Source organism: Jatropha curcas, chromosome 8 (assembly GCF_041381405.1).
Source record: "Jatropha curcas cultivar XTBG-Jc1 chromosome 8, XTBG_Jcur_1.0, whole genome shotgun sequence".
NCBI classification, from domain to species: Eukaryota; Viridiplantae; Streptophyta; class Magnoliopsida; order Malpighiales; family Euphorbiaceae; genus Jatropha; species Jatropha curcas.
Window position 1 is genome coordinate 8017104 of NC_143158.1, and position 23635 is coordinate 8040738.

Below are 23635 nucleotides of genomic sequence, written 5' to 3' on the forward strand. Positions count from 1 at the left end.
TGTTTGATTATTTATTCAATTCATAATCAATAAAATAATTATCTTTCCAGATTTAATAAGAACTCGAAATTGAATAATTAATCGGAATTGTCTTCTAACATTTTATGTTTTTCAAAATTGACATTTGATATTCGATTAAAAATTAAATAATTAATAAAAGATTCGGATAAGTTTGCTAAAATTAGAAATTCGCAATAGAACTCTACAAAAGAATTTCTAAATTTCAGAACACTTTGCTTTTTTTTATTATAAGACCTAAGAAAAATGGAAATAATGAATTAAAAGCAATAAAACTTCCCAAAATGCAATGGAAAATTGAACACCAAGCCAAACTTACGGAATTAAGTAAGCTAAATTACAATCAAGTTGAGAAAGCTTTAATAGATAAAACTGATTATAATAAATATGATGTGGGTAAATCAGGTATATACTCTACATTCAGAACATCTAAAGCATCAATGCCTATGAAATGGGTATTAAGAACACACCGCACCAGCAACAATAGTACGTCTCTCCATATAACAACTACCCGATCCTCCACAAAATATCTGAATCGACTTATATTTTGAACGAGTTGTGGACATGCCGGCGCTCAAAAGTACACAAAAAAAAGAAGCTATCATTTTGACTCAGCCTGCAAGTCGAAAAAAGTTGATACAATGACGCCACAACAATATACTATGATCAAATTAACTTAGAAATGAGATTACTGAACATAAAATTTAAGAAGAATAGGTAAAATTGAAATTTGGAACAAATAAACATAGACTTATTCCTTAGTGCCAGTGTCAGTAGAAATGTTTATCTAACAAAAGAAAATACAGGCCAAATGACATTATTCAGTCCCTACATTAAGCAACCAATAGAGTCCTGAAAAGTGCATTGCATATCAAACAAGTTGAATACTATCCAAATTAAGTAATTTCAAGAAGCCTACTCCTACCGTACTACGGAATGATAAATTGATCTTGATCAAGACCAATTGGCTTATACTAACGAAGATTAAACTCTCAATCAAGTCATGACCCGTGACATTCATTTCCCAACATCCAAGACCAGGATATTTTATGTTCTCAATTTTGTTCCACATGCTAAAGCAATCAACACTCCAAATAACCTAGTCTTGTTAAACCTTTAAAATTATAAAAAGTTAAATTATCGTGTTTGGATGACAATAAAAGTTTCCAGGTAAAGTAGCAGAACCGTTGCAATAAATGTTATAATATAATTTAAAATTTCATTTTGTTTGCATATTATTTCTTTTTTAGATGTCCCAAAATGTTTGCAAAATTTCCAAATTGAAATATTTAAACTATTATTTTTCTTATAATAACATTTATGATTGTTCAATAAATAAATTTCTATTAATATCTTAATTAATGAGTTAAGAGTAAAAAAAAGACAAAATAACTTTTGTTAACTAAATTCTTAATATGAGTGTTTTGTCAAACCATGCAAACAAAATGGAATGGAGGAAGTATTAGCTTGTCTAGAAATCCAATTTTCCCACCCTTTCAGACAGGAAACTACTTTCCTATATACATGGGAAAGTAGGGCTGGTCCTACATGTCAGAAATTTAATATTCCTGGAAAAGTACCAATCAAATATCGGACTCCAACTTTCCCGACTCTAATTTTACTTGCTCACTTTCCCGTGAAATCTCAGCAATCAAACACCTTAAAAGGAAAAAATATGAGGAAAGGGCATAATTACCTCTAATTTCAAAATTGTTTAATATCTAGAACCTGAAGAAAGTTCTGTGACTTTCCCCACAGCAACTGTTTTCCCTGTAAGAACCAACACTCCAATTAAAGATGAAACCTAAAGAATAGGAAATAGCATGCATCAGCATTGCAATAAAGATATTCAGACATACCCTCAGTTCGAAGAGTGAACCGGCCAAGTTGTGGAAAATCAGCAAACGGCTCGATGCATATCATGTTATTTACCTGATAAAAAAATAAACAAACAAGGATAAGAAATAAGTATACACATTAATGAATAATTTTTTAACACCAACTTTGTATGAATTGGAAATATGAATATTGTTTATATTTGAATGTTCATACAGCCATGAGTGTTTGTATGCTACAGACATAAAAATTAATCATTGTTCACCCTTGAGAGAAAAATGCTGTAAGTGCTGAATCAAATACCTGAACACGGCACACAACAACAGCACCATTCTTCACGAAGAGAACTCTCTTCTTCATAGGTTTCTTTGTTTTTGGATCAATTTGTTGAAGCAGCTCAACTATCTCACATTCCTCAACTACAGAATGAATGTGCAGAACAGCCTTATAGCCAGCTGTAAAAATTGCCTAGAACAACAGAAAAGTATCATAATTTAGTCATTATAATCATCAGTAAGGATAATATTAGAAAAAATCAGCATAATGATTATCCACAATGAGAAGGAAATAGAAGATGAAAGATGGACCAAAAAATTTAAACTCAAGCATACATTGTCGAGCAGTTCAAGAATCTGCAATTGAGCAACAAATTCTGTAACTGCAGCTATCGGCCTTGCTGCACAATGAAAATATAAAAGAACTGTGAATTACATAAAAGTAACGCCAGTGACCAAATTATAGTAAAATAAAAATCGCAGCACAAATCAGAGGGAAAATATTTTACATTCATGCAAGCAGACACATTAATGTACATACTATCACACACAAGGTAGCTTCTTATACACACCCTCCTTAGGCACTTCAATGGATCGACATTCAGATCAACTTACCAATGCTTGACAAGACAAAACCTGCCAATATATCTTCATCATCAATTCCAGTTAATCTGATGCGCAGATTTTCTCCTGGCCCTGCACGTCTAGTCTTATTTTCATCGATGTATATAGCAACGACTTTCACCTGAGTCTGCAGTCGGATATGTATAGCATAAACCTCAGGCACCAGCAGAACAGCAACAACAAAAAAAATTTATAAAGAGAAGAGCAAAGATCAAATTTAACCTTATTTGGCATGACCAGCAAGGAATCACCCTCAGCTACAGTACCAGATTCTACTTTGCCCATGACTACAGTTCCCATGTCTTTAAATTTGTCAATAATGGGCATCCTGCAATTTTCAAAATTAAGATTAACAATAGCTCATGGATCAGGAAAAGCAGTTCACATCAATCAACTACATGAAGTCCAAAATGATAAAAAAATTCTTCTTCATTGTACATAGTTAAAAATATTCAAATATGACAGGCAAAATAACTCTTTAACTGATAGAGTAGCATTTTTACCAATGTTCAAAAGCCTTGCAAGCATTAGAAGATCAGTATTTTACCTAGCTAGAAGTTGCACAACATTTTTTCAACTCTCATCAGGAAAAAATAATTTGCCGTTTGCACTCACAACAATGCTCTTGTAGTTCAATTTAAAATTTAACAATTATACGTTAAAAAAAGAAAAAGTGTGAAGCTCAGTTAACTTAAATCTTCTGTGATGCAAAATGAAACAAAAAAAAAAATGGAAATTCTGGAATACTAAAACAAATGATAAATCATTTTCCAATTACTAAGATAAGAGGCAAACAGAAATACAACCAAGCTCTTATAGCAAGTATAAATAAGAATGATTGACTATTTAGAAACCGCCAAGGATTGACCAAGTAACACTAAGAACATAAGACTGGGCTTGTTAATAAAGTAACAATAAAACCAGAAAGAACCAAAAGAATTAAAACATGCACTAGGTTAAGCTGAAAAGTGGAAACAAACACCAATGAGCTTTGACTCAATGGTACTCTAGGTGTCCCCAGAGTTATGAGGTTGCGAGTTGCCAAGTTCAAATCCCAAATGAAGCCTAATTAACCAAAGGGAAAAAAGAGAAACAGAGCAACAGCTAGAGGAAAGAAAAAGAACAAGAATGAATCTCACCTGAAAGGACCTTTTGGATCTCGTAGAGGAACTTCAATAGCATCAAGAGCTTCAAAAAGACATGGGCCATCCCACCATGAACATACCTTACTATCCATTCTTGTTTTCATGTTTGTACCAAGCAGACCAGATATTGGTAGGAACTGGACATCTGCAAATTTAAAATAACAACAATGTCCAAACAAAAATAGTAAAAAGAAATCAGATAATCTTGTAGCTCAACCATTATGTGCACTATATCATAAAAGATCAATCACTCATACAAATTCAGTTAAATTCCAACATGTCAGACATGCTTTTGAAAAATAGCGGCCAAATTTAGAACATAACTAGACAATAACCCGTGCAGTGGATGGAATTAACATCAGACAATTTCATTGTTTGCAAATATACTTGTAATTTAAAATCGTATATCATCAAATTTTAGAGAGTATTCAGTGGCTTTTAAGTTTGGTCAAAACTATTTCTAAGTAGAAAGTCAAGTAGAATGGTGTTTGGTTTGGATTATAAATTTAAAAAAAATATATATTACTTAAAATAAGTCAAAAGTCACAAGTACCTGTTACTTCTGATTATCTACTTATTTTAAAACTACTATTGGATTAAGTAAAAGACTATATTATCCTAATAAGCTTCAAAAATACCAAAACCATCCTCATTTTTAATGAACCTTTTGACTTTCTATTTAAATGAAGTATCCTTTTCCGTATCTGTAATGAATTAACTAACTTGTAAATACCTATTAACCGAACACATAAACTATTTAAAAATAACCGTTTACCAAATACTTAACTACTTACTTTCTCCGTCTCATTTTATTTACATGGTTTGACAAAACACACATGTTAAGAATTCAATCAACAAAAATCATTTTGCCCTTTTTTACCCTTAACTCATTAAAATATTAATAGAAGTCATTCATTTAATGACAATCATAAAGACTATTACGGAAAAAATAATTTTTTAAGCATATAAATTTAGAAAACTTGTAAACATTTTGAGATATCTAAAAAAAAGAATAATAAGTAAACAAAATGGGACGAAGTGAGTATTTTTTAAATTGACTGATAAAATAAAAATACATTTTAAGTTAAAAGTTAATCGTTAGTAGCCAAACCAGACCCCCACTTAAAAGAAAGTAAGTTATTTAGGTTTCTAATTTTTTTTTTTTTTTTTTTGGGTCAATTCTAGAACAATTAAGAACATATAGTCCTAATGTCTAATGAATTAAAAGGTCTACATAAACACGTTCAAGAAAAAAGAAGGAAAACAAGTTATCTTTAGAATGAGCAAATATTTGCTCAATATGACATTCATTTAGCAAAATGTTGTTAATCCTATGCAACATACAATACATATATAGATTATGAATTTGTTCAAACTGTAAGAATCATCATAGAAGCACTGCAAGGCAATTTTCCAATATCTCCCTAATTCATTCTATTGAGCATCATTCACACATTCCATCAACTACTTAATGTTACCCTATAGTGAAAATGTATTAAATTTTAACAGATCTATCCAGTATCAAGTGAAAATTGTATTATTAAAGAGAAAATTGTATCCCAATTAAAGCGTAAAACATTATAGGAATAAAAATTTGTTCAATAGGCCAAAGTCATCAAATAAAAATTCACAATTACCTTTCTTCACATTGTAGCCTGAAGCCCTTAGAAATGGTATCATCTTTGATTCAATTTCATCATACCTGGGAAGAAAAATAAATACCCAAATAAAGAAAGTACAAGACAATAAACACCGAGTGGTGGTGAACCAGTTTCATGTGCAGATCCAATGAAGTCAACCCAAGAAGAAGTCTATTCAACTGGTTACATGGTGGAAGCACACAACATAAAACACTTCTCGTGGACGCATGCTAATACCTTTCCTTTGACCAATTGACGGTGGGATCATCCATTTTATTAACAACAACAAGAAGCTTAGACACCCCCAATGTCTTTGCAAGCTGAACATGCTCACGGGTCTGCCCACCTCTCTCATACCCAGTTTCAAATTCTCCTTTCCGAGCAGAAATCACCTAATTAGACGAAAAGATAAAGAGATACATCAAAAACACACAAGCAGAACCCTCAAAATGACAAGCAGGAACAAATATCTTACCAGTACACCAATATCAGCTTGAGATGCTCCACTAATCATATTTGGTACATAACTCTTGTGACCCTGAAGATATAATGAAAGAAAAATTGCAAATGGTTCCAACAGAAATAAAATAAAATGAAGCATAAAAACAGAAACTGATAACAATAAGAGTGAGAACCACAATATATAATTTTTTTACTACAGGGAAAATTGTACATCTACTCATACAATATCAGAATGCTCGCATACATACATAAGGAACTACAGACATTTTATTTCAGTATAAATAGTTATCAAGAGCAACCATATCGCTAAATCAGCACCATAAATAGGGAACATGATGCAAGCTTGATTCTTGGATTAGATATAGATTCTCATCTACAGGCCTCATCCCCCATTTTTCAAGGATAGTTTATAGCATCCATTCGGTCAATTTCATAAGTTATGTTGGCCAATTGAACATTGACGACTATTTTCAGTACATTGTTGGTGCCCGCCTCAGCTGCATGCATATATTGCCAAACTTTAACAAGATGGTAGCCTAGTTCCTTCAAAAGTTCTTCTACATGCCACAACCAATAGGAAGGATGCATGTGCACATATCAAGAAGCATGTAAAAGAGAAAAGGATGGACAACAAAGGAGTGATCTCACTCAGAGTGAGGAAGAACCAAAGTGGCAAAAGAAAGAATGTAATTCAACTGCCTATGAGAACATGCAGCCAAAAAATGGTTCTTTCCAGAACTCCGCCCCTCAAAAAATAAATGTCATGCAAATTATGCTTTTTGGACATAATTGATTAGCTAGTCCAGCAAACCTGATTTAGCATAGCTACTTTAAAATATAAACAATTAGAATAAATAATTTGGACATAAGGTTTGGAGATATAATCTCTTACAGGTGCATCTAAAATTGTAAATCTAGTTGTCTCTGTTTCAAAATGTGCTCGTCCAACTTCAACTGTTTTACCCTACAATCAGCAGTTCACATCTATATTGTTAGCTTCCAGTTTGTAAACCAGTCCTTGAAACAGATGAGCAGTAGCAACAAACTGCATCGGGTAGGAAATAACAATATATAGCCTCAGAAAAAAAAATTTCCAAAGAAAATTAAAAGGCTACCTTAACCCTCTCCTCTTCATTAGTGTCCATAATATACGCCATATACCTGGCACAGGGAAGTAAAATTTATAAAATTATTGAAAGTAGTCAACAGGTGAACAATTAAAACAAAAGAACTAGAACTAGAACACGTTATATCAAATTATAGAGCAGGAAATGTAACTGAATTTCCACAGTATCAACAAGTTGAGAACAGGAAGAATGGCAGAGAATTTCCTAGTTATGAAGATCTTTAGCAATGAATTTGAGAGCAAGAAGTTGGATCTAGGATAGTCTGAGATTCTGATACAAGAATATATAACAAGTATGACCAAACTAAAATATGAGAAGATGTATGCAGAATTACCAGGACAATAAGCACACGACACAGTAATAAAAAATATCCAAAAATTCGTGAAATCAGTTTACACAAATGAGTCTTTTGTACACGAATTTTATGATGATGAAGATAAAACAACCATTCTCTTCTCAAATAGAAAGTTTTAGCATAAGTACATTAACTCAACTGCAGTAGCACCGCTACCCTAACACTTAAAACTATGATTGGTTCAACCTACTAAATGTTTCAAAACTAGATGAAAGGAGTAGTGAGGTTAAAAACCTTAGATTGTTCAAATAATTATTTCCAAAATTATAACAATTAAATACCAAATCCAGGTTGGGAACAAACTTCTGATTGGCTAGTTCATGTATCCAAAACCAAATATATTTCAGTGTTAGTGACATGCCAGATTCAACACGATTTTCATCGCTTTACAGTTTTCCACAATAATTGTTTCCATTTCCAAATTAAGATGAGAAATATATAAAACATACATATGTCACAAACCAATGCAAAATCATCAAAAATATATATATATATATAGCTTGAGCTTAACACAGAAAAACTAGGATTGTTTTAAGCTGATCAAAATATTAATTAATACACCCACAAATCAGTTTCTACAGTCCAAATATCCAAATAAAAAATAAAAGGTCTTACCAGCTTTCTCTACTTTTGTCCTTAGCTTCTTTCTCATATTTTTGGATTGTCCGATCATCAACCTGACCGCTTAGGAAAAGTATCTGACCTCCAGTTGTGGACTTGCCAGCGTCTGCAATTCAAACACAACATGACCCAGATATAATCATGGAAAGAACAAATTTATCTAAAGAAAGATGATTCAAGTAACCAAATGCAAAATAATGCTATATATTTACAAATACACACAGAAAAGGAAGAAAATCACCCTCTAAAAAACCTATAAACAATGATTACACCACAATTTTACCACTGGCAAGTGAAACGACAAATATCAGTTTTTGTTAATACTAATGAATATTATGAAGATTAAAGCAACTTAAAATGTTTCCAATAAGATATTGAGGAACATGCCAACCTCAGATACATACAAACCATATTCTTAAGCAATGGCAATTATGTAATGATTTCTTGGATTTTTGTTATATTCACACAATTTTGTAACAGTTATTAGGAATGACCAGTGAAACAGGCTATTACAAACATTACAATCCCCATTGGCCCTTGCAATGTATTGTTACAACCAATGCATTACATGCAATACCCCTCCATTGCAACCTATTTTTTAAATAATAAATTAAAAGAAAATCAACTGCAAAGATTTTTTGATTGGACGTAATTGCAATTTAGAACCTTGATCCAAATAAATACAGGAACCACAAAGAACCTATTATAGCAAGGATACACCCCTCTTAAACAACCAATTATTCTAAAAAGCTATAAGAAAGCAGCAAATGAGATAATAGCATATGCACAAACAGTCCAAAAAAATGACGAGGACAGGATTAGCTCTTATTGGAACAACCAAATATGACAGCATAATACAGTGAACAGACTGAACCAACAATAGTTGCTTAACAGCCAACAGGATTACATAACAGTTCAGTGGACACAAAAAATAAAATAAACTTCATGATATTGAATCTTAATACGGAAAATTCATTAAGTTGATCAACCTACCAACATGCCCAATAAAAACCACATTCAAATGCCGCTTTTTATTGTCCTCTTCCACCTCATCTGGTATTTCAACATCTACAGAAACTTCCTTGTCTTTTACTGTGAGAACAGACCAAAAATAAATATAGGAAAGCAACAAAGAAACAAGTTGAATATTGCAACAAGTTTAAAATGAAACGAAAAAAGAAAATAAAATTAAACGTGGTACCTTTCAACTCAGCCTGTTCTTCCTTAGGTTGTAGAGTAATATTATCTTTTGAATCTGAAAATAAACAAAGTTAGACTTCTCAAGCAAAGACTCAATTGATACTCCATTAAAAGATATCGTACTTCCATAACACACTAAAAAGAATACGAATAGCCATACTTTACACTTTCTTTTATGCAAACAAAACAAGGGATGCATTGACAATGATCGATTATTCAGAGAAACTAAGATAGAAGCAACTCACTATGTTTTCTTTTTTCTTCTCAGAGTTGTTTAAGAGAGAGACGTAAGTTTATAGCAGTTACAGACTCATTTACAGCAGTTACAGACTCGTTCTTCATAGTACGTGTGCATCTCTATTTAAAAATTAAAAAAAAAAAAAAAAAACAGGGGCAATTTATTCTTTTAAATATAGCATGGTTGTGTGTAAGGAGAGGGAGAGGGAGAGAGAGAGAGAGAGGAGGCAACAAGGAACAAAGGCGAAAAATGCAAAGGGAATACAAGAAATTAACAATACAGGCTCTTTTGCCATCTAATCTTGGCTAACTAATCAAAAAGACATACCGACTCACATGGAGAAAGAAAGGAGAGGAAGGAGCAGTAATCAAGTTATCAATTCATGCAATGGTAAAGGGCAGAAAGTTCACCTATTAAATTGCATGTTGTTGAGGTGAATGCCAGAAAAAGAAATAAATAAATAAAACAAATAAAAACTAAATTTAACATCCAAAGAAAAACTAGGCCATGGCATAAGCTGCCGCTGTCAAATATAAGTTTCAAGGTGCAGAACATATTGCATCTGAACAACTTCAAGTCATCACAGAAAAGGTTAGCATGCCATGTGTAAGGAGGGGAATTCACAAATTACAAAAGAAACTTGACCATTCTTCATCAAGTGTTGGAAAGCTGACAAAATCAGCAATTGGATACAATTCATAATAATTTGATTATACTTAGAATTCAAATTGCTGCCTAGAAATTAATAATATCAAAGGTGGAAATTTTGAATTATTCCCAATCATGAACTTTTCACTTTCATAAATCAAATTTAATAGTAAGCACCCTCCAAAATTATAACCTTAGCATTTAGTGCAATCTTTAAGTTCCAACATAGATATTATAATTGCAAGAGTTCAAAACACTAATTTGATTACCACCAACCTTCCTCCATATTATCCACCTTCTCCACTTCTTCTGGCAGTGCATCTTCTGTATTAACCACCCCATTACTCTCTTCTGCTAGGATTTAATCAAAGCATCCAATATAAGATTGCAAAACAAAGATAGTTATTAATTGTTAGAATATGCGCATTGAGTTACTTATAATTCCACCTGTCGAGTCAAGCTGCAGTTCCCGAATCTCAGCTTCAATATCTATCATTAAACCAAAGAAATTCTCAAACAAGTTAAGCACAACCCATTTTCCAATTTAATAAAAAATAAAACCCTAATAACATAAAAAGAAACAATGAATTTAGCTTCTCAAATGCAAATGCGTCCAATAAATTTGCTAAAGTTTATTGAAGCTCAATGAGAACTCCACAATAATCATAACTATAAAGAGAAACTACTTACTGATCCCCTCTAGAAAATCAAAATTCTATAAACTCAAATGCTCGTAAACAAAGATACAACTAAAAATCAACTAAAAGTATATCCATCAAATGAAATTCAACAGGAACTTCAATAAGCACTAAAGAGAAACTTTAGATCGGAACATAGACTACAAATGAAAATAAATCAACTTCGAATTAGCAGATCCATAGCAGATAACGAAAATCCAAAAAAATTCATAGATTCAAAGCCTGTAATTACAAAAAAAAAAAAAAAATTAGAATTATTAGAAGGCAAATTAGGAGATGTACCCATGGTTAGGAGATTCGACCAGTGCTTGCTAGGGTTTTTGATTGAAAGAGCGACCGTAAATGAGAAGAGGAGAGAGAAAGGCGCGTATGGATAGTTCGCTTTCCTTAAGCCACTTAGCGGGGAGTCGACAAATGTTTTTTGGGTGCGTAAAAGAATATATAATTATATCGTAAATGATTTTTGGCCTAGGACACGTAAGTTTTTGTTTGATACTGGACAAAAGAGTAAATGCCATCATCAAGTCATTGGTGGCCATTCTGCGGGTTGGTATATTTGTACATTGTTACTCGTAATTATTGTAATTGAATTATATTTTATTTTAAGAAGGTTACTTATTTGCAACTCTACATTGTTAAACTTAGGATTGTGCATGGTTTCCCGAGAACTTAACCAGACCAAATTTCATAAAGGAAAAAAAAAAAAAAAAAAAAAAAACCAAATTGGAATCGAAAAAACCGCTATATAAGAACTAGAATCGAAGACGAAAAGATTTACATGTTGGTTCTTATTAAGATCGAATTGGAACTAAATCGAAACCGAATTGGAACTGATTGGAAAAACCAATTAATAGTACATATTTTTTCGTTCTCGATATATTATTTAATTTAAAACGCTAAAACAATTATATACTTTTATTATTTAAATTAAAAATTATATTACATTTATTTAACAAATATTAAAGTAATGTGACGCTCTAAGGTTGTGTTCGGCGATAGTTTTTTAAATAAATTTTAGCATTTTAATTTGTCAAAATGCTAAACGCTACTTAAACAGTTGGTCGGTAACATAGCGATTGAACTAGTTTTTAGAGGTTATGACAGCGTTTTGTAAAAAATTTAAGGCTCTGTTCGGCAAGAGCAAGAGTAGTGTTTAGTGTTTTGATTGGGAGGAGTAGTATTTAGTGTTTTGATTGGATAAAAACACGGTTTTAATTAATTATTCTGTTTGGTAATGTTACATTTATCCTAACTTTTAAAGTTTGAGGTAGTGTTTCATTAAACATTATCCTCATTAACATTCAACGTTTTATAAATTTTTTATGATGTTTATGCCTATCACTTGCCTTCGCTCTTATTCAATATGACCTTAGCCTTTTTTTTTTTTTTTTTTGTCTTTTTATATTAAACAACTAATAAAATACTTATTTTTTCCAAACACTTCTATTTTAAACCGCTATATAAACAACTACCCACTAACAACTAATATCTAACGGCTAAAAACTAGTAAAGCTATTACAACAGCGAACATCTATTAGAACAACCGCTAAAATTACCGAACTTGCCCTAACTCATGTAACATTTAGCTTTTAGCGAAATCACAACTAACAGCTAAACGCCACTAAAACAACTAACAGCTATCAAAGCAGTTAATTTTGCTAAATAGCTCCTAAGTACAATTGATTGAAGTACTCTTCATTTATTAATAATGAATTTAATATTTAGGAAGGAAACTTAAATTTAACTTAATTTTTAATTTAGATATACATTTTTTCCTATATTAATTTTGTAACATTATCACTTATAAATTATTAAACAATACTATCAATTACAAGTATTCTAATTATAATTAACATTTTAATAGCGTTATAGTTTACAATTCAACGTAATTATATGTACTTAGTATTATATCTAACATTATTGTAATAAATAATTTTAATAATATTATATTATTATTAATAGTATAGTTATTAAACATTAATAACTAAACATTAAGTTTTTGTACTTGAGCTTAAGTTAACTAACATTAAAATTACGTCACTCTAGTAAGGTTTTAATCATAATATAAAGTTTCAATGTTTTATTATTTAAAACAAAATAAAAATTATCAATACTTGTCAATTATTAGTTATGATTAAGTAATGCATTGTAATTTTATACTATTATTATAATTATCTTATAGATGATTTTTTTGCAATTACCATATATTTAATTTTAATCTAATATTAGAATTCTTTTAATTTAAAGAAATATAGTAACAATATGGACAATAGCATATATTAGTTTTAAATGAGAAAACTCGAATTGTAACTAGAACCAGAACCAAATTATGTTTCAATTCTAATTCTAATTCTAATTTCTAAGTCTGATTTCGGCTCTGACTCTAAATTTGAAAAGAATCAAACTATAATTTTGATTTTGGTTCTTATCAAAAACCGAACCGAAATCAAAACCGCACAACCTTAGTTAAAACTAAGTTAATTTACTTGTGGCATATTGTAGGTAAATATTTATACATTTTAAAAAATTGTCAAGTTTGATTTTACTTTTAATTTTAATTTTATATATAAATTTTTCATTTTTTGTTGTTAATTTTTCTAATCTTTTCATATTTTTTATCTATACTTGCTATAAATAAATCGGGTATATTTTTATTTCTGTTACTAGGTTTCTTTTTTTCCATACAATCTATTTAATTGTTTTGTATGAAAGGAAAAAAATATATTTTTATACTATGTCTATTGAAAGCAAGTAACTGGCACGATCTGTCATCTTAGGCCGGACTAACATTAGGATAAAGACCTATGGTAAGCCTTAAACAATATAAATCAACTTTCTTGTTCACATAGCTAGCCTCAAATCCTTGTAGCATCAAAATAATATCTCAAACAGAGGCTCACTAGGCCATCTCATCTTAGTAAGCAACTTTATATCAATAACTCACTAGACCACATTATTGCATTACATATTATTAAATTATAAATCCAAATATCAACTTTCAATAGCGTATATCTCAATACACATACCTATCTCAATTGCGGAACTAATTAAAAGTACATGATTCTTAAACACAATAATCTTTATAGATATTCTTCAATGCATTGTCTATATGATTAGTTGAAGAAAGATTTGAAGTAAGGTTAAACCTGCAATATGAAAAAATAATTGAGACAAGGGTGAGTGCCTCAACTCAACAAGCAAAGCTAGATAACTTTCACCTTACACAATCACATGATATGAGGATTCTTATATAATATTTTTAATCTTTACATGGCGATATGCCTATTTGCATAATGGCACGCAAAAATATTCATAAGCAATAACACCTCATAAGGAATCAATCATTAATAACCAATCACATCACAAGATGATTTAGTCCACCAGAATCACTTTTGGAAGTCAAGCCACTTGACAAGGACATTAGTCCCTCGCCACTTCCAAAGTTTGATAACCAAGTATTTAATAAGAGTGTTAAAATGGATCATCACATGGAAATATGATTCGTTTAACATGGAAATTAAACGGGTTAACGTTGAGTCTAAATGGATTCGTGTCATAAATGAGTAGTCTATATATGACATGAGTTTAAATGGTATCGTTTTACGGATTGACTCATCTAACCCGTTTTTTTAAGGATAAAAATATAATTTCATATAATACACACACACATATTTATATTAAGCGGATTATGCGAATTATACATATTATATGTGTCGTGTTTCTAACTTGTATATGACTCATTTAATTAAATGGGTTACACGTGTCATGTTCGTGTCACTCATTTAATTTTGTGTCATATTTATTTTTAAAAATATTTGACATGATTATTAAACAGATCATGTTTGTGTTGACCATAATCATATTATATGTTAGACGAATTTGTGTCGAACCTAATATGACAACACATTTTGACACCCCTGGTATTTAACCTTTGTCATTTTAAGGTCTTTCATATATCAAACTAAGCTACATGTCAGGATTTTTAACCCTCGCCACTTTCAGGTCTAATATACATTTGGTCGAGCCATCTACTAGGGTATTTAATTCCTGCTACTTTCAAGCTTCGCATATCTAGTGATTCTGATTCATCTCCAACCATCCAAACACAACTAATAACACATCTCATACAATAATATTAATGGCACTACGCATCATGTATGCATGGAATCATAATTATCCGTGTATGCATGCAATCGACAGTCGCTAGCATTAATTTGCAACTACTCCTATTTTCGAACATCCCATAAGCTAATAAAACTTTCCTGAAAGTCTATAAAAGTGTTTAAGAAAACTATATTAGGAAATCCTAAAATATGATTCTAGTCAAGCTTTTACCTCATCATTATCATAACTTATTTTCTTTATTCTAAATATTTATTATTTTATTACCATTTTTTTTCAAATTTTATTATAATTACTTTGTCAAAAATAAGACAGCACCTTGCTTGTAAAATGGGTTAACTACCTATTCAAGAATCAAGAAAATTTAACACAAATACACAGCCATCCAACGAGCAAATCAAAAACCAATCATATCCCAACCCCCATTTTCACACTATCAACACAATCTGTAATAAATACTTTTCTTGATCCAGTGTTCAATTTAAACAATAGCTCAATCATCCACAAGTCATTTATGAGTTGTTACCCAAATCCATCCATAATAAGCCATACACGTCTCATAGTAAATCACAAACAAATCTCAAAATTATATCTCGCAAACCCAAGTTTTATTTCACATCTAGAAATAAAATAGCTACCCCTTTTTACCTATTTTCAGTTAGTTAATTCCACCTAGGTAGTTCAAATCATTAATTCCTTTGCGAGTTAACTAACTATATCATGCTAGCATTGAAGTAATCATAAAAGTATCAATTTCTATTCAATTTCAATATAATTATTCTAATTGTAAAACCCCAAAACTTATAAACATCGCTATTAAAAACTCACCCGAATTTGATTTATTAAAAACTCACCTGAATTTGATTTAGATTACGTGGTGTGAGATCTTGCCCAAGCACCATTCCAATTAAGAAAATTGAAATGCTCAATTTGGACTAGAACTATATTGAAAAAGTCTGCTAATCTATTGTTGCATTTAAGGAAATAGAATCGCCACCTTAGATTTAATTATTAAGGGGAAAACTTCAGGAAAATCCTTAATTTGTCCAATGAAAAATACATTAAAATTTGAAATTAAAGAGCATTGGGGGACTAGATTTTTGGTATGAAAGCAACAATTTACTTGGCTTAAAATTAAAACAAGATTCGCATTAACACAATTTTTGTGAACAATTATATTATGCATGAACAAATATTATAAGCAAAAATCAATGATATTCATTCATAAAAAATAAATCAATTTAATTTAATTTAATTAGAGAGTATTATCTCTAGCCTCTTGATGAGAATTATAGGATAATCACTCATCTCCTAAATAAAAAATAAATAAAAATAAAAGCAATTAATCAAAATAATCAATCCAAATAATTATAATTCAAAATAGAGAATATCAACTCTATCTCCTTGATGGAGATTCTAGGCTGATCATACATTTTCCCACAAAAATAAAAATAATAATTAATTATCCAAAATCAATGCCAATAATAAAAATTATCCCAAAATAACAAAAAGATGATGAGCAAGGAGAAGATGGATTTTTATTAATTTGGTTCCCAATTTTTAAATCCCAAAATCTGTTTGCATATTCTTTAACTTCATAATTAGATCAATAATTAAAACCATTAAATTCTACGGTTGATTTTAACTTTTATTTATCATGTTTTCATAGGTCCGATTTGCAAAGGAGTAAAAGGAGAGAGATTTTTAGGTTTTAAAGACTCATACCTTTGTCTTACGAGTCTTGGAAACCTTGGGCACTGCTTGAACGATTCAACCGGATCTCAATTTCGTTGTGCCCTCATGAGAGCAATGAAATTATAATTAAGTCCTTAGAACGTTTGCAAAACTTCAATTTAACACTAGAAACTTCAATTAGGTCCTAAAACACAATTTTGACTTTTTGACCCTATTTTGACTTCTTCAGCTACCCTTGATTCACCTCACCTAAAAGATTTTATTTACTTAAAATAATATTTTACAATCTTTTTCACAAATTGTATTTCAAATTTTAAATTTTCCATATTGTGATCTAAAAAGATTTGTGAATCTTTGATTTGAAATCTTCTTTGGGAAATAATTTTTCAAATCCTTCCATCTTTTCTCCAAAATCTGCCATCAACTTCTCCACTTCTTATTTTTCCTATCTAACATTTTTTTGTCTCTATCTAATGGGAAGAAAAGAATCTTTAGTTACAAAACATGGCTTGGCAGAAACTTTAAAGGTACGGGAGATGAAACTAATTTTGTATTTTCATCTTATAAACTTTCTCATTTTGATATCCTTCTTCTTCCTTCTTTCATTGCATAAATTTTAAAAGAAGGTTACAATCAATCTTTAGATTTTTAGTTTTTTTATTACTATGAATATGTTATTTCCTTAAAAAAGTTATCTAATTATTCAATTCTTTTTACAAACTGTCTTTTTTTTTTTTTCAATTTTGTGAATGCTCTTAGATTTTAATAATATAAATTGTTCATAAAATTGTAATTTATAATAAAAATGTATAAAAAGATATATATATTACAATTACTTACAACGTGTAAAAATCAACAAGTACATACAACATGCAACACATGTTCAAAAAAACTAATAACTATAAATGTAGAAATAGTAAGAGAAATATTGAGATAACAAAAATATCCTTGATAAATTTAGGCATGGCCAAAAATATTTTTAGCGATTTTAATTTTATTACTTTAAAATATAAAGAAAACATTCTTTAATTAAATAGAGTAGTAAACTAATTGTAACGTCCCATTTTTCTATTGAATCGAGTCGTTGCTTAGAGTCGAGTCGGGCTGCTCCAAAACCCGGTTCGAGCCATTAGAGTCTAGAGTGGGCTAGAATGAAATAAGGAGAAGAAGTGGACTTACTTGAAGAAAACAAAAAGATCAAAGTATAAGGATTAGGACTTGCTTGCACTAAAATATAAAGTTGAGGTATTAAGTTGTACCATTTTGACACTTGAGGTACCATTTGGTAATTTTCACATAAAAATCCATGATATTTGGAGATGTACCCGTGAGTTCCATTCCTTGTCATTTCTTCATCCTTATCTTCATCTTCTTCCTCTACTTTCCTCTTCCACTTTCCTTTCTCCATCACTTTTAATGGTAGTGAAGATGTTAATGGGATTCAAACATTAATTCAACTTCTATTCTATCCAAGTAAGTAAACCTTCTTGAATTTCATACTTGAATCATTTGGTGATATTTTTAGATGATTCATAAGAATTCCCATGTATAGGAGAGGTGAGCTCAAAGGTAAAAAGGAAGCTAAGAAGAAGATTCCAAGCTTGTTAAGTGAAGGTGTGCTATCTCTTTTCGTTTAATTAATTTCCTTGCATGAGAATTTGTGTGGTGTGTTGATAATGAGAAAATATGTTGTTTCATGTTGAGTAAGATGACTGAAAATGGTGAAAAAGCATGAGATGAAATGAATAAATGAAGTAGATATTGAGTTCATGCTGAAACAAGTTTTGCTGGAAAAGTTACCAGTAACATCACCTTGATTTTTACCCCATTTAATGATGGAATTAGGAAGCGTCATAGAAGAGTTATTTGTTCCTCTATGTGTTAGCTTTACATGGGTTTTTGATCACCCAAATCGGAGTTATATATTGAGAGATATGGCCAAAAGCGTACAGACTGCGCAGGCTGGAAAACACGTCGCGCGCTCGCGAATTTCATTTGCGCGCTCGCGACTTGGCATGTAAACTCACTGACTCTCTTTCGGTGCTTTGCGCGCTCGCGAATTTCATTTGCGTGCTCGCGACTTATGTTTTTATGCTCTTTTAACTTCATTTTCAATGCAATTGTATTCCTTTGCTCAACTTATATGCCTCCAATCATTTTAAAACAAAAAGACAACATTAGAACATGCATCAAAACAACATGCAAGCATGCAAATGATGTGAAATGAGGTAAACACAACTTGTAATTGTATTCTATGCAATTGTGAAATGATGTGAAATGGTGTATGAAGTTATGAATTCTATGCAATTGTATTCATTTGCTCAACTTATATGCCTCCAATCATTTTAAAACAAAAAGACAACATTAGAACATGCATCAAAACAACATGCAAGCATGCAAATGATGTGAAATGAGGTAAACACAACTTGTAATTGTATTCTATGCAATTGTGAAATGATGTGAAATGGTGTATGAAGTTATGAATTCTATGCAATTGTATTCCTTTTCTCAACTTGTATGTCTTCAACCACTTTAAAGCAAAAAGACAACATGAACACATGTATAAACACAAAATGCAAGCATGCAAATTACGACACAGTTACTATGCTTTTGTTTTATCTATTGTCATTCCATTAATATGCTCCATTGAGGTTAGGTAGAAACCATGTAGATAAGGCTATGTCGCGACATAGAATAGCAGATCTGCGCCCCATACAGTTTGGTACTCCGGCTACAGGCCGTTGAGTGGATATGATTAAGTAGGCCATAGCAGCCAAGCATACAGTTTCATCCAGTTTCACACAGTTTTTCTTATCACTTCGGTTTCACTATAACCTTATGGAGCCATACAGATATCTTGACATAACATTGCATGAATCATACAGTATACTAAACAGCAAGAAAGATCATCAAGGTAAAATGAAAGTATCATGATATGTGTGCTTACATTCCATATGTGAGTACATGTTTATTTCTACATATGTATGTGCTTATATGTTTCTTTATTCATTGTGATATTCACTGAGTTTAATCAAAGTTGCAGAATTCATACAGCATAAAGAACATCAGGTAAGATCATGAAAGTATAATGCTATATATGCTTACAAGTTTAGTTATTGAATCTTTAAGGAGCCATATAATCATGAGATGTTATTAATCATAACTTATATGATGTGACTAAAAGTGCATAAGTCATACAACATAACGAATAGCAAGTAAGACAATGAACACATACTGTTATGTATTCTTACTTGTTTATTGATCTCATCCATACAACACAATGAACAGCAGGTAAGATTATGCTAGTATCATAATGTGTGATTACAGGTTCATGTAAAGGAGTTATGAGATAATTAGAACTAAATTATTGATGTTTATGAATTAGAAGTTTATTCGTTGCTATAAAGAGACATTTATGTTGAAATTTACTGATTCTATGATGATCAATGCTTTATGAAATTTGTATTTTAAGTTAATTGCCACCACACTTTGTTAAGTATGTGAATTATGAGCACCACTGAGTTTTATACTCAGCGCGTCGATTTTTATCACGCGCAGGTTGAAGATCGTGGTTGCTACTTGAAGACTAAAAGAGTACCATCAAAACAGAAGTGACTATTTTAGTCATAGTAGATTGAGAGTTGTATAATTAAGAATTATGGCATGTATTAAGATTTATGGCATGTATGATTATTACATTTGTTAGAGCTTATGTAATTGGAAATATAATTGAAGCATGAAATTATTATGGTGTAAGTATTTGGAGGAAATGATTGAATATGAAATATTTTACTATAGTTGGTATGATTAGGTCATGAAGACTTGATAGAGATCATGAATGCAAATATTTTGCTGGATATTAAATGCTATTGAGGATTTATACAGTTATGACTATCTATATAAAGTGTTGTTGTGTTATGATGATTAGTTGGAGATATTGGAAGTCTGAAATTTTAATTGGGAGTGTTTTATATTCATATTTCGCATACAGGATAATATCAGCATGACAGGATATAAGTTCAACCAGATTGTAGCGTCTCGGCTCGGTTCATTCGGGTTAACGGGTGGACCGGAAAGGGATGTTACAATTTTTGGTATCAGAGCCTAGGTTTAGGCGGTTCTCGGACTGTATGTGTATATATGTAGGAAGTTATATATTTTGCAGTGAGAATAGGAGTAATTGAAGTTAAAGACATGCCATATTGGTTTGCTTAGAAACAACCAGCCATTGGAGAATGGTGTTGTGGTAAGCGGAGTATATATTGAGGTTCCTATTGATGATTACTGGTTATATCCTTCTAGATCATTATGCATGGAGGATATTCTTAGAGAATAATGAATAGGGAATTCGAGGTAGTGGTTATTAGAGATGAAATATTATTGAGGTGTTAAGGATTTGTGTATTTTCGTAAGTTGATATGAGTTCTTAATGTTATAAGTATTATGAGATGTATTTTGAAACTGATTTTTTATCCATGATTGTGATAGCGTGAATGACTTGTAAAAATGTTTGTTCATGTTGACTCCAGAAGAAGCATAGTTTATGCTGCTTATGAACAAATGATTTTGCTATGAAAATTCTTCTTCTCTGAACACTTTGAAAAAAAAAAAAAAATTTCAAGTGTGGTTTTCTAAAGTTTTGATAAATGAAGGATTGTTTTATACATGACAATGAAGTTACTTGTATAAATTCATGAGCTATGAAGCATATTGGTTTATGGCTTAAACAAGAAAATAACATATATGTAGATACAGATGTAAGATGAAGTGTACACTTGTATGGTTGTGTAAGCACAAAGCTATATTAAGTTATGCATGATTAAGAGTATAAAGGTGAAATGATGTTAATGTGAAATGCATGCATAAAATGCATGAATGTGTATACATGTGCCTATGGAAGGAGTATGTTGAGGATGAGATGCTAGTCTTATATAATAAGAAAATGAACTGATTCGGATTTAAGGACATTAGAATCTAGTTAAGAACAGTATTGATGTTTACATGATTTTGGTTAATGGAACTTATTATGACTATTGAGATAAGCATTTTGCTGGATAGAATACATATATACATATATTCGTTGGTGTATTTACATATATGATCTTAATGATGAATGATTCGATGTGATTTGCTATAAGAATGAGTGATGAGTAGTTTTCATAAGAACTAATGTCATTATTTCAAGCCATTTATGAGAAGTGATTTCTTTTTATGAGAGATACTTACTATTTGGTGGAGTCAAGTATATTGTGGTGTTCATAAGCTATTTTGCAAATGTATGACTATCAGGAATCATATAAAGTACTATGGTTATAAGAAAAGTATGGTGATTCTTAGGATGAAGTCAATTATTTAACTCTTGATGAGCCTAGTAGTGAAGCTGTATGAATTGTGGCACCTTGTGGGTTAATATGGTATAAGTGTGAATTATATTGAACAAGATTTAATTTTTGAGGTTTAAAATATTTGTTGAATGCTAGATATTATGTAAGTTATACATAAGAATTTGTGTTTATTGAGAGAGTCTATGATCCGAGGAAAAAGGTAAACGACTCCTAAACACCAAATGAAGATAATGATGTTATATAAATATTGGACCATGATGATTAAGTGAAATGATGAATGACATTGGACATGGAGAGATAGTTGTCCAACTATTGAATTGACGTTATACCAAGACATTAGGTAAGTACGAATGGATCTAGTCATAAAAGCATCAATTAAAGAGGTGAAGGAATATGAATTCGGATGATTTAAATGAGATGATAATCATTCAGAGTTTTTGTGACAAATTAGGAATCATGGTTATTAAGATTTGATGGAAATAAAGTAATGATGCATCAGAGTATATACAAGATCAGACTTACTATACTTTGAGAGTTCATGAATATGTACAAATTATGGTTCGTGTTGATCTCACTATGTTTTTATAAGTGATCATTCTTCAAACAGAAAAGATTGGTTACTTGTTAATAGAAGTATTTATAAGTCACAGATGATTTATGGATTTATGTGAGCTATCTATGAGTCAAAAAAAAAAAAAAAAAGGTGGAATTGCTATCACTTAGTGAATTCTAATTGGATGCAACTACCAAATCATTATGGATAAATGGTCAAGTTGAGATAATCTATATGGCACATTGCATGATTTGCATAACTTTGTGATTGTGTATAATCACTTTCATGTATTGACATTTGGAACTTTGGTTTCATTTTGTTTTGTTCTTGAGTGAAACTTGCAAGTATGCATGTATGACTATATGTATATATGCATGACAGTGGATGAGAAGAAGTACCATGATAAAAGTAAGTACCATGACGACATGAAGTTATTCACACAGTTATGAACATAAACTATGTGATCTCAGGATATGTTTCTATAATCTCATCATGCTTTATGAGAATTTACTTTATGCAAATCTTTGAATAGGCTATTGCAATGAAATGCCTTGATATGTATATGAGATGATGATATGATATGTATATGATATGTCTATGATATGCTGATATGTTTAGAATGGGCAATATATAGGTCTTTTGATTGAGTGTTGATATGGACTGGATATATTAGCTAGTATGGATGTTCATTTGGGAGAATCATGTGGAGAACATAAGGCTAGTAAGTGCTAGCCGATGAACGAAGAATCAAATTGAGTTGGAAACTATTAGGAGAGTTGTGAGTGTTTAATGTAAGTGAATTTCGAGGATGAAATTCTTTAAGGGGGGTAGAACTGTAACGTCCCATTTTTCTATTGAATCGAGTCGTTGCTTAGAGTCGAGTCGGGCTGCTCCAAAACCCGGTTCGAGCCATTAGAGTCTAGAGTGGGCTAGAATGAAATAAGGAGAAGAAGTGGACTTACTTGAAGGAAACAAAAAGATCAAAGTATAAGGATTAGGACTTGGTTGCACTAAAATATAAAGTTGAGGTATT

General features: G+C 31.0%; 1 protein-coding gene across 1 annotated transcript; it reads right to left on the minus strand.

Moving 5' to 3' along the window:
- Nucleotides 1–557: 557 nt before the first annotated feature.
- On the minus strand, nucleotides 558–11325 carry LOC105634327 (Translation elongation factor EF1A/initiation factor IF2gamma family protein). Its single transcript, XM_089724981.1, has 19 exons — nucleotides 11170–11325; nucleotides 10637–10678; nucleotides 10466–10540; nucleotides 9305–9358; nucleotides 9097–9195; nucleotides 8098–8209; nucleotides 7116–7161; nucleotides 6893–6964; nucleotides 6014–6076; nucleotides 5776–5930; nucleotides 5536–5600; nucleotides 3893–4043; nucleotides 2976–3081; nucleotides 2745–2880; nucleotides 2466–2530; nucleotides 2158–2322; nucleotides 1878–1950; nucleotides 1715–1788; nucleotides 558–634 (listed from the first exon to the last, which is right to left on the minus strand). Exons 1-18 carry the CDS (start codon nucleotides 11171–11173, stop codon nucleotides 1733–1735), a joined length of 1539 nt encoding a protein of 512 aa, XP_089581107.1. The 5' UTR covers nucleotides 11174–11325; the 3' UTR covers nucleotides 558–634; nucleotides 1715–1732.
- Nucleotides 11326–23635: the final 12310 nt, after the last annotated feature.

Coding starts and splice junctions, on each gene's coding strand:
- LOC105634327 (XM_089724981.1), bottom strand. Junction 6,077..6,892: donor TTACAATTTTAGATGCACCT/GTAAGAGATTAT, acceptor TTATATCTTCAG/GGTCACAAGAGTTATGTACC. Junction 2,323..2,465: donor TTCTTGAACTGCTCGACAAT/GTATGCTTGAGT, acceptor CTGTTGTTCTAG/GCAATTTTTACAGCTGGCTA.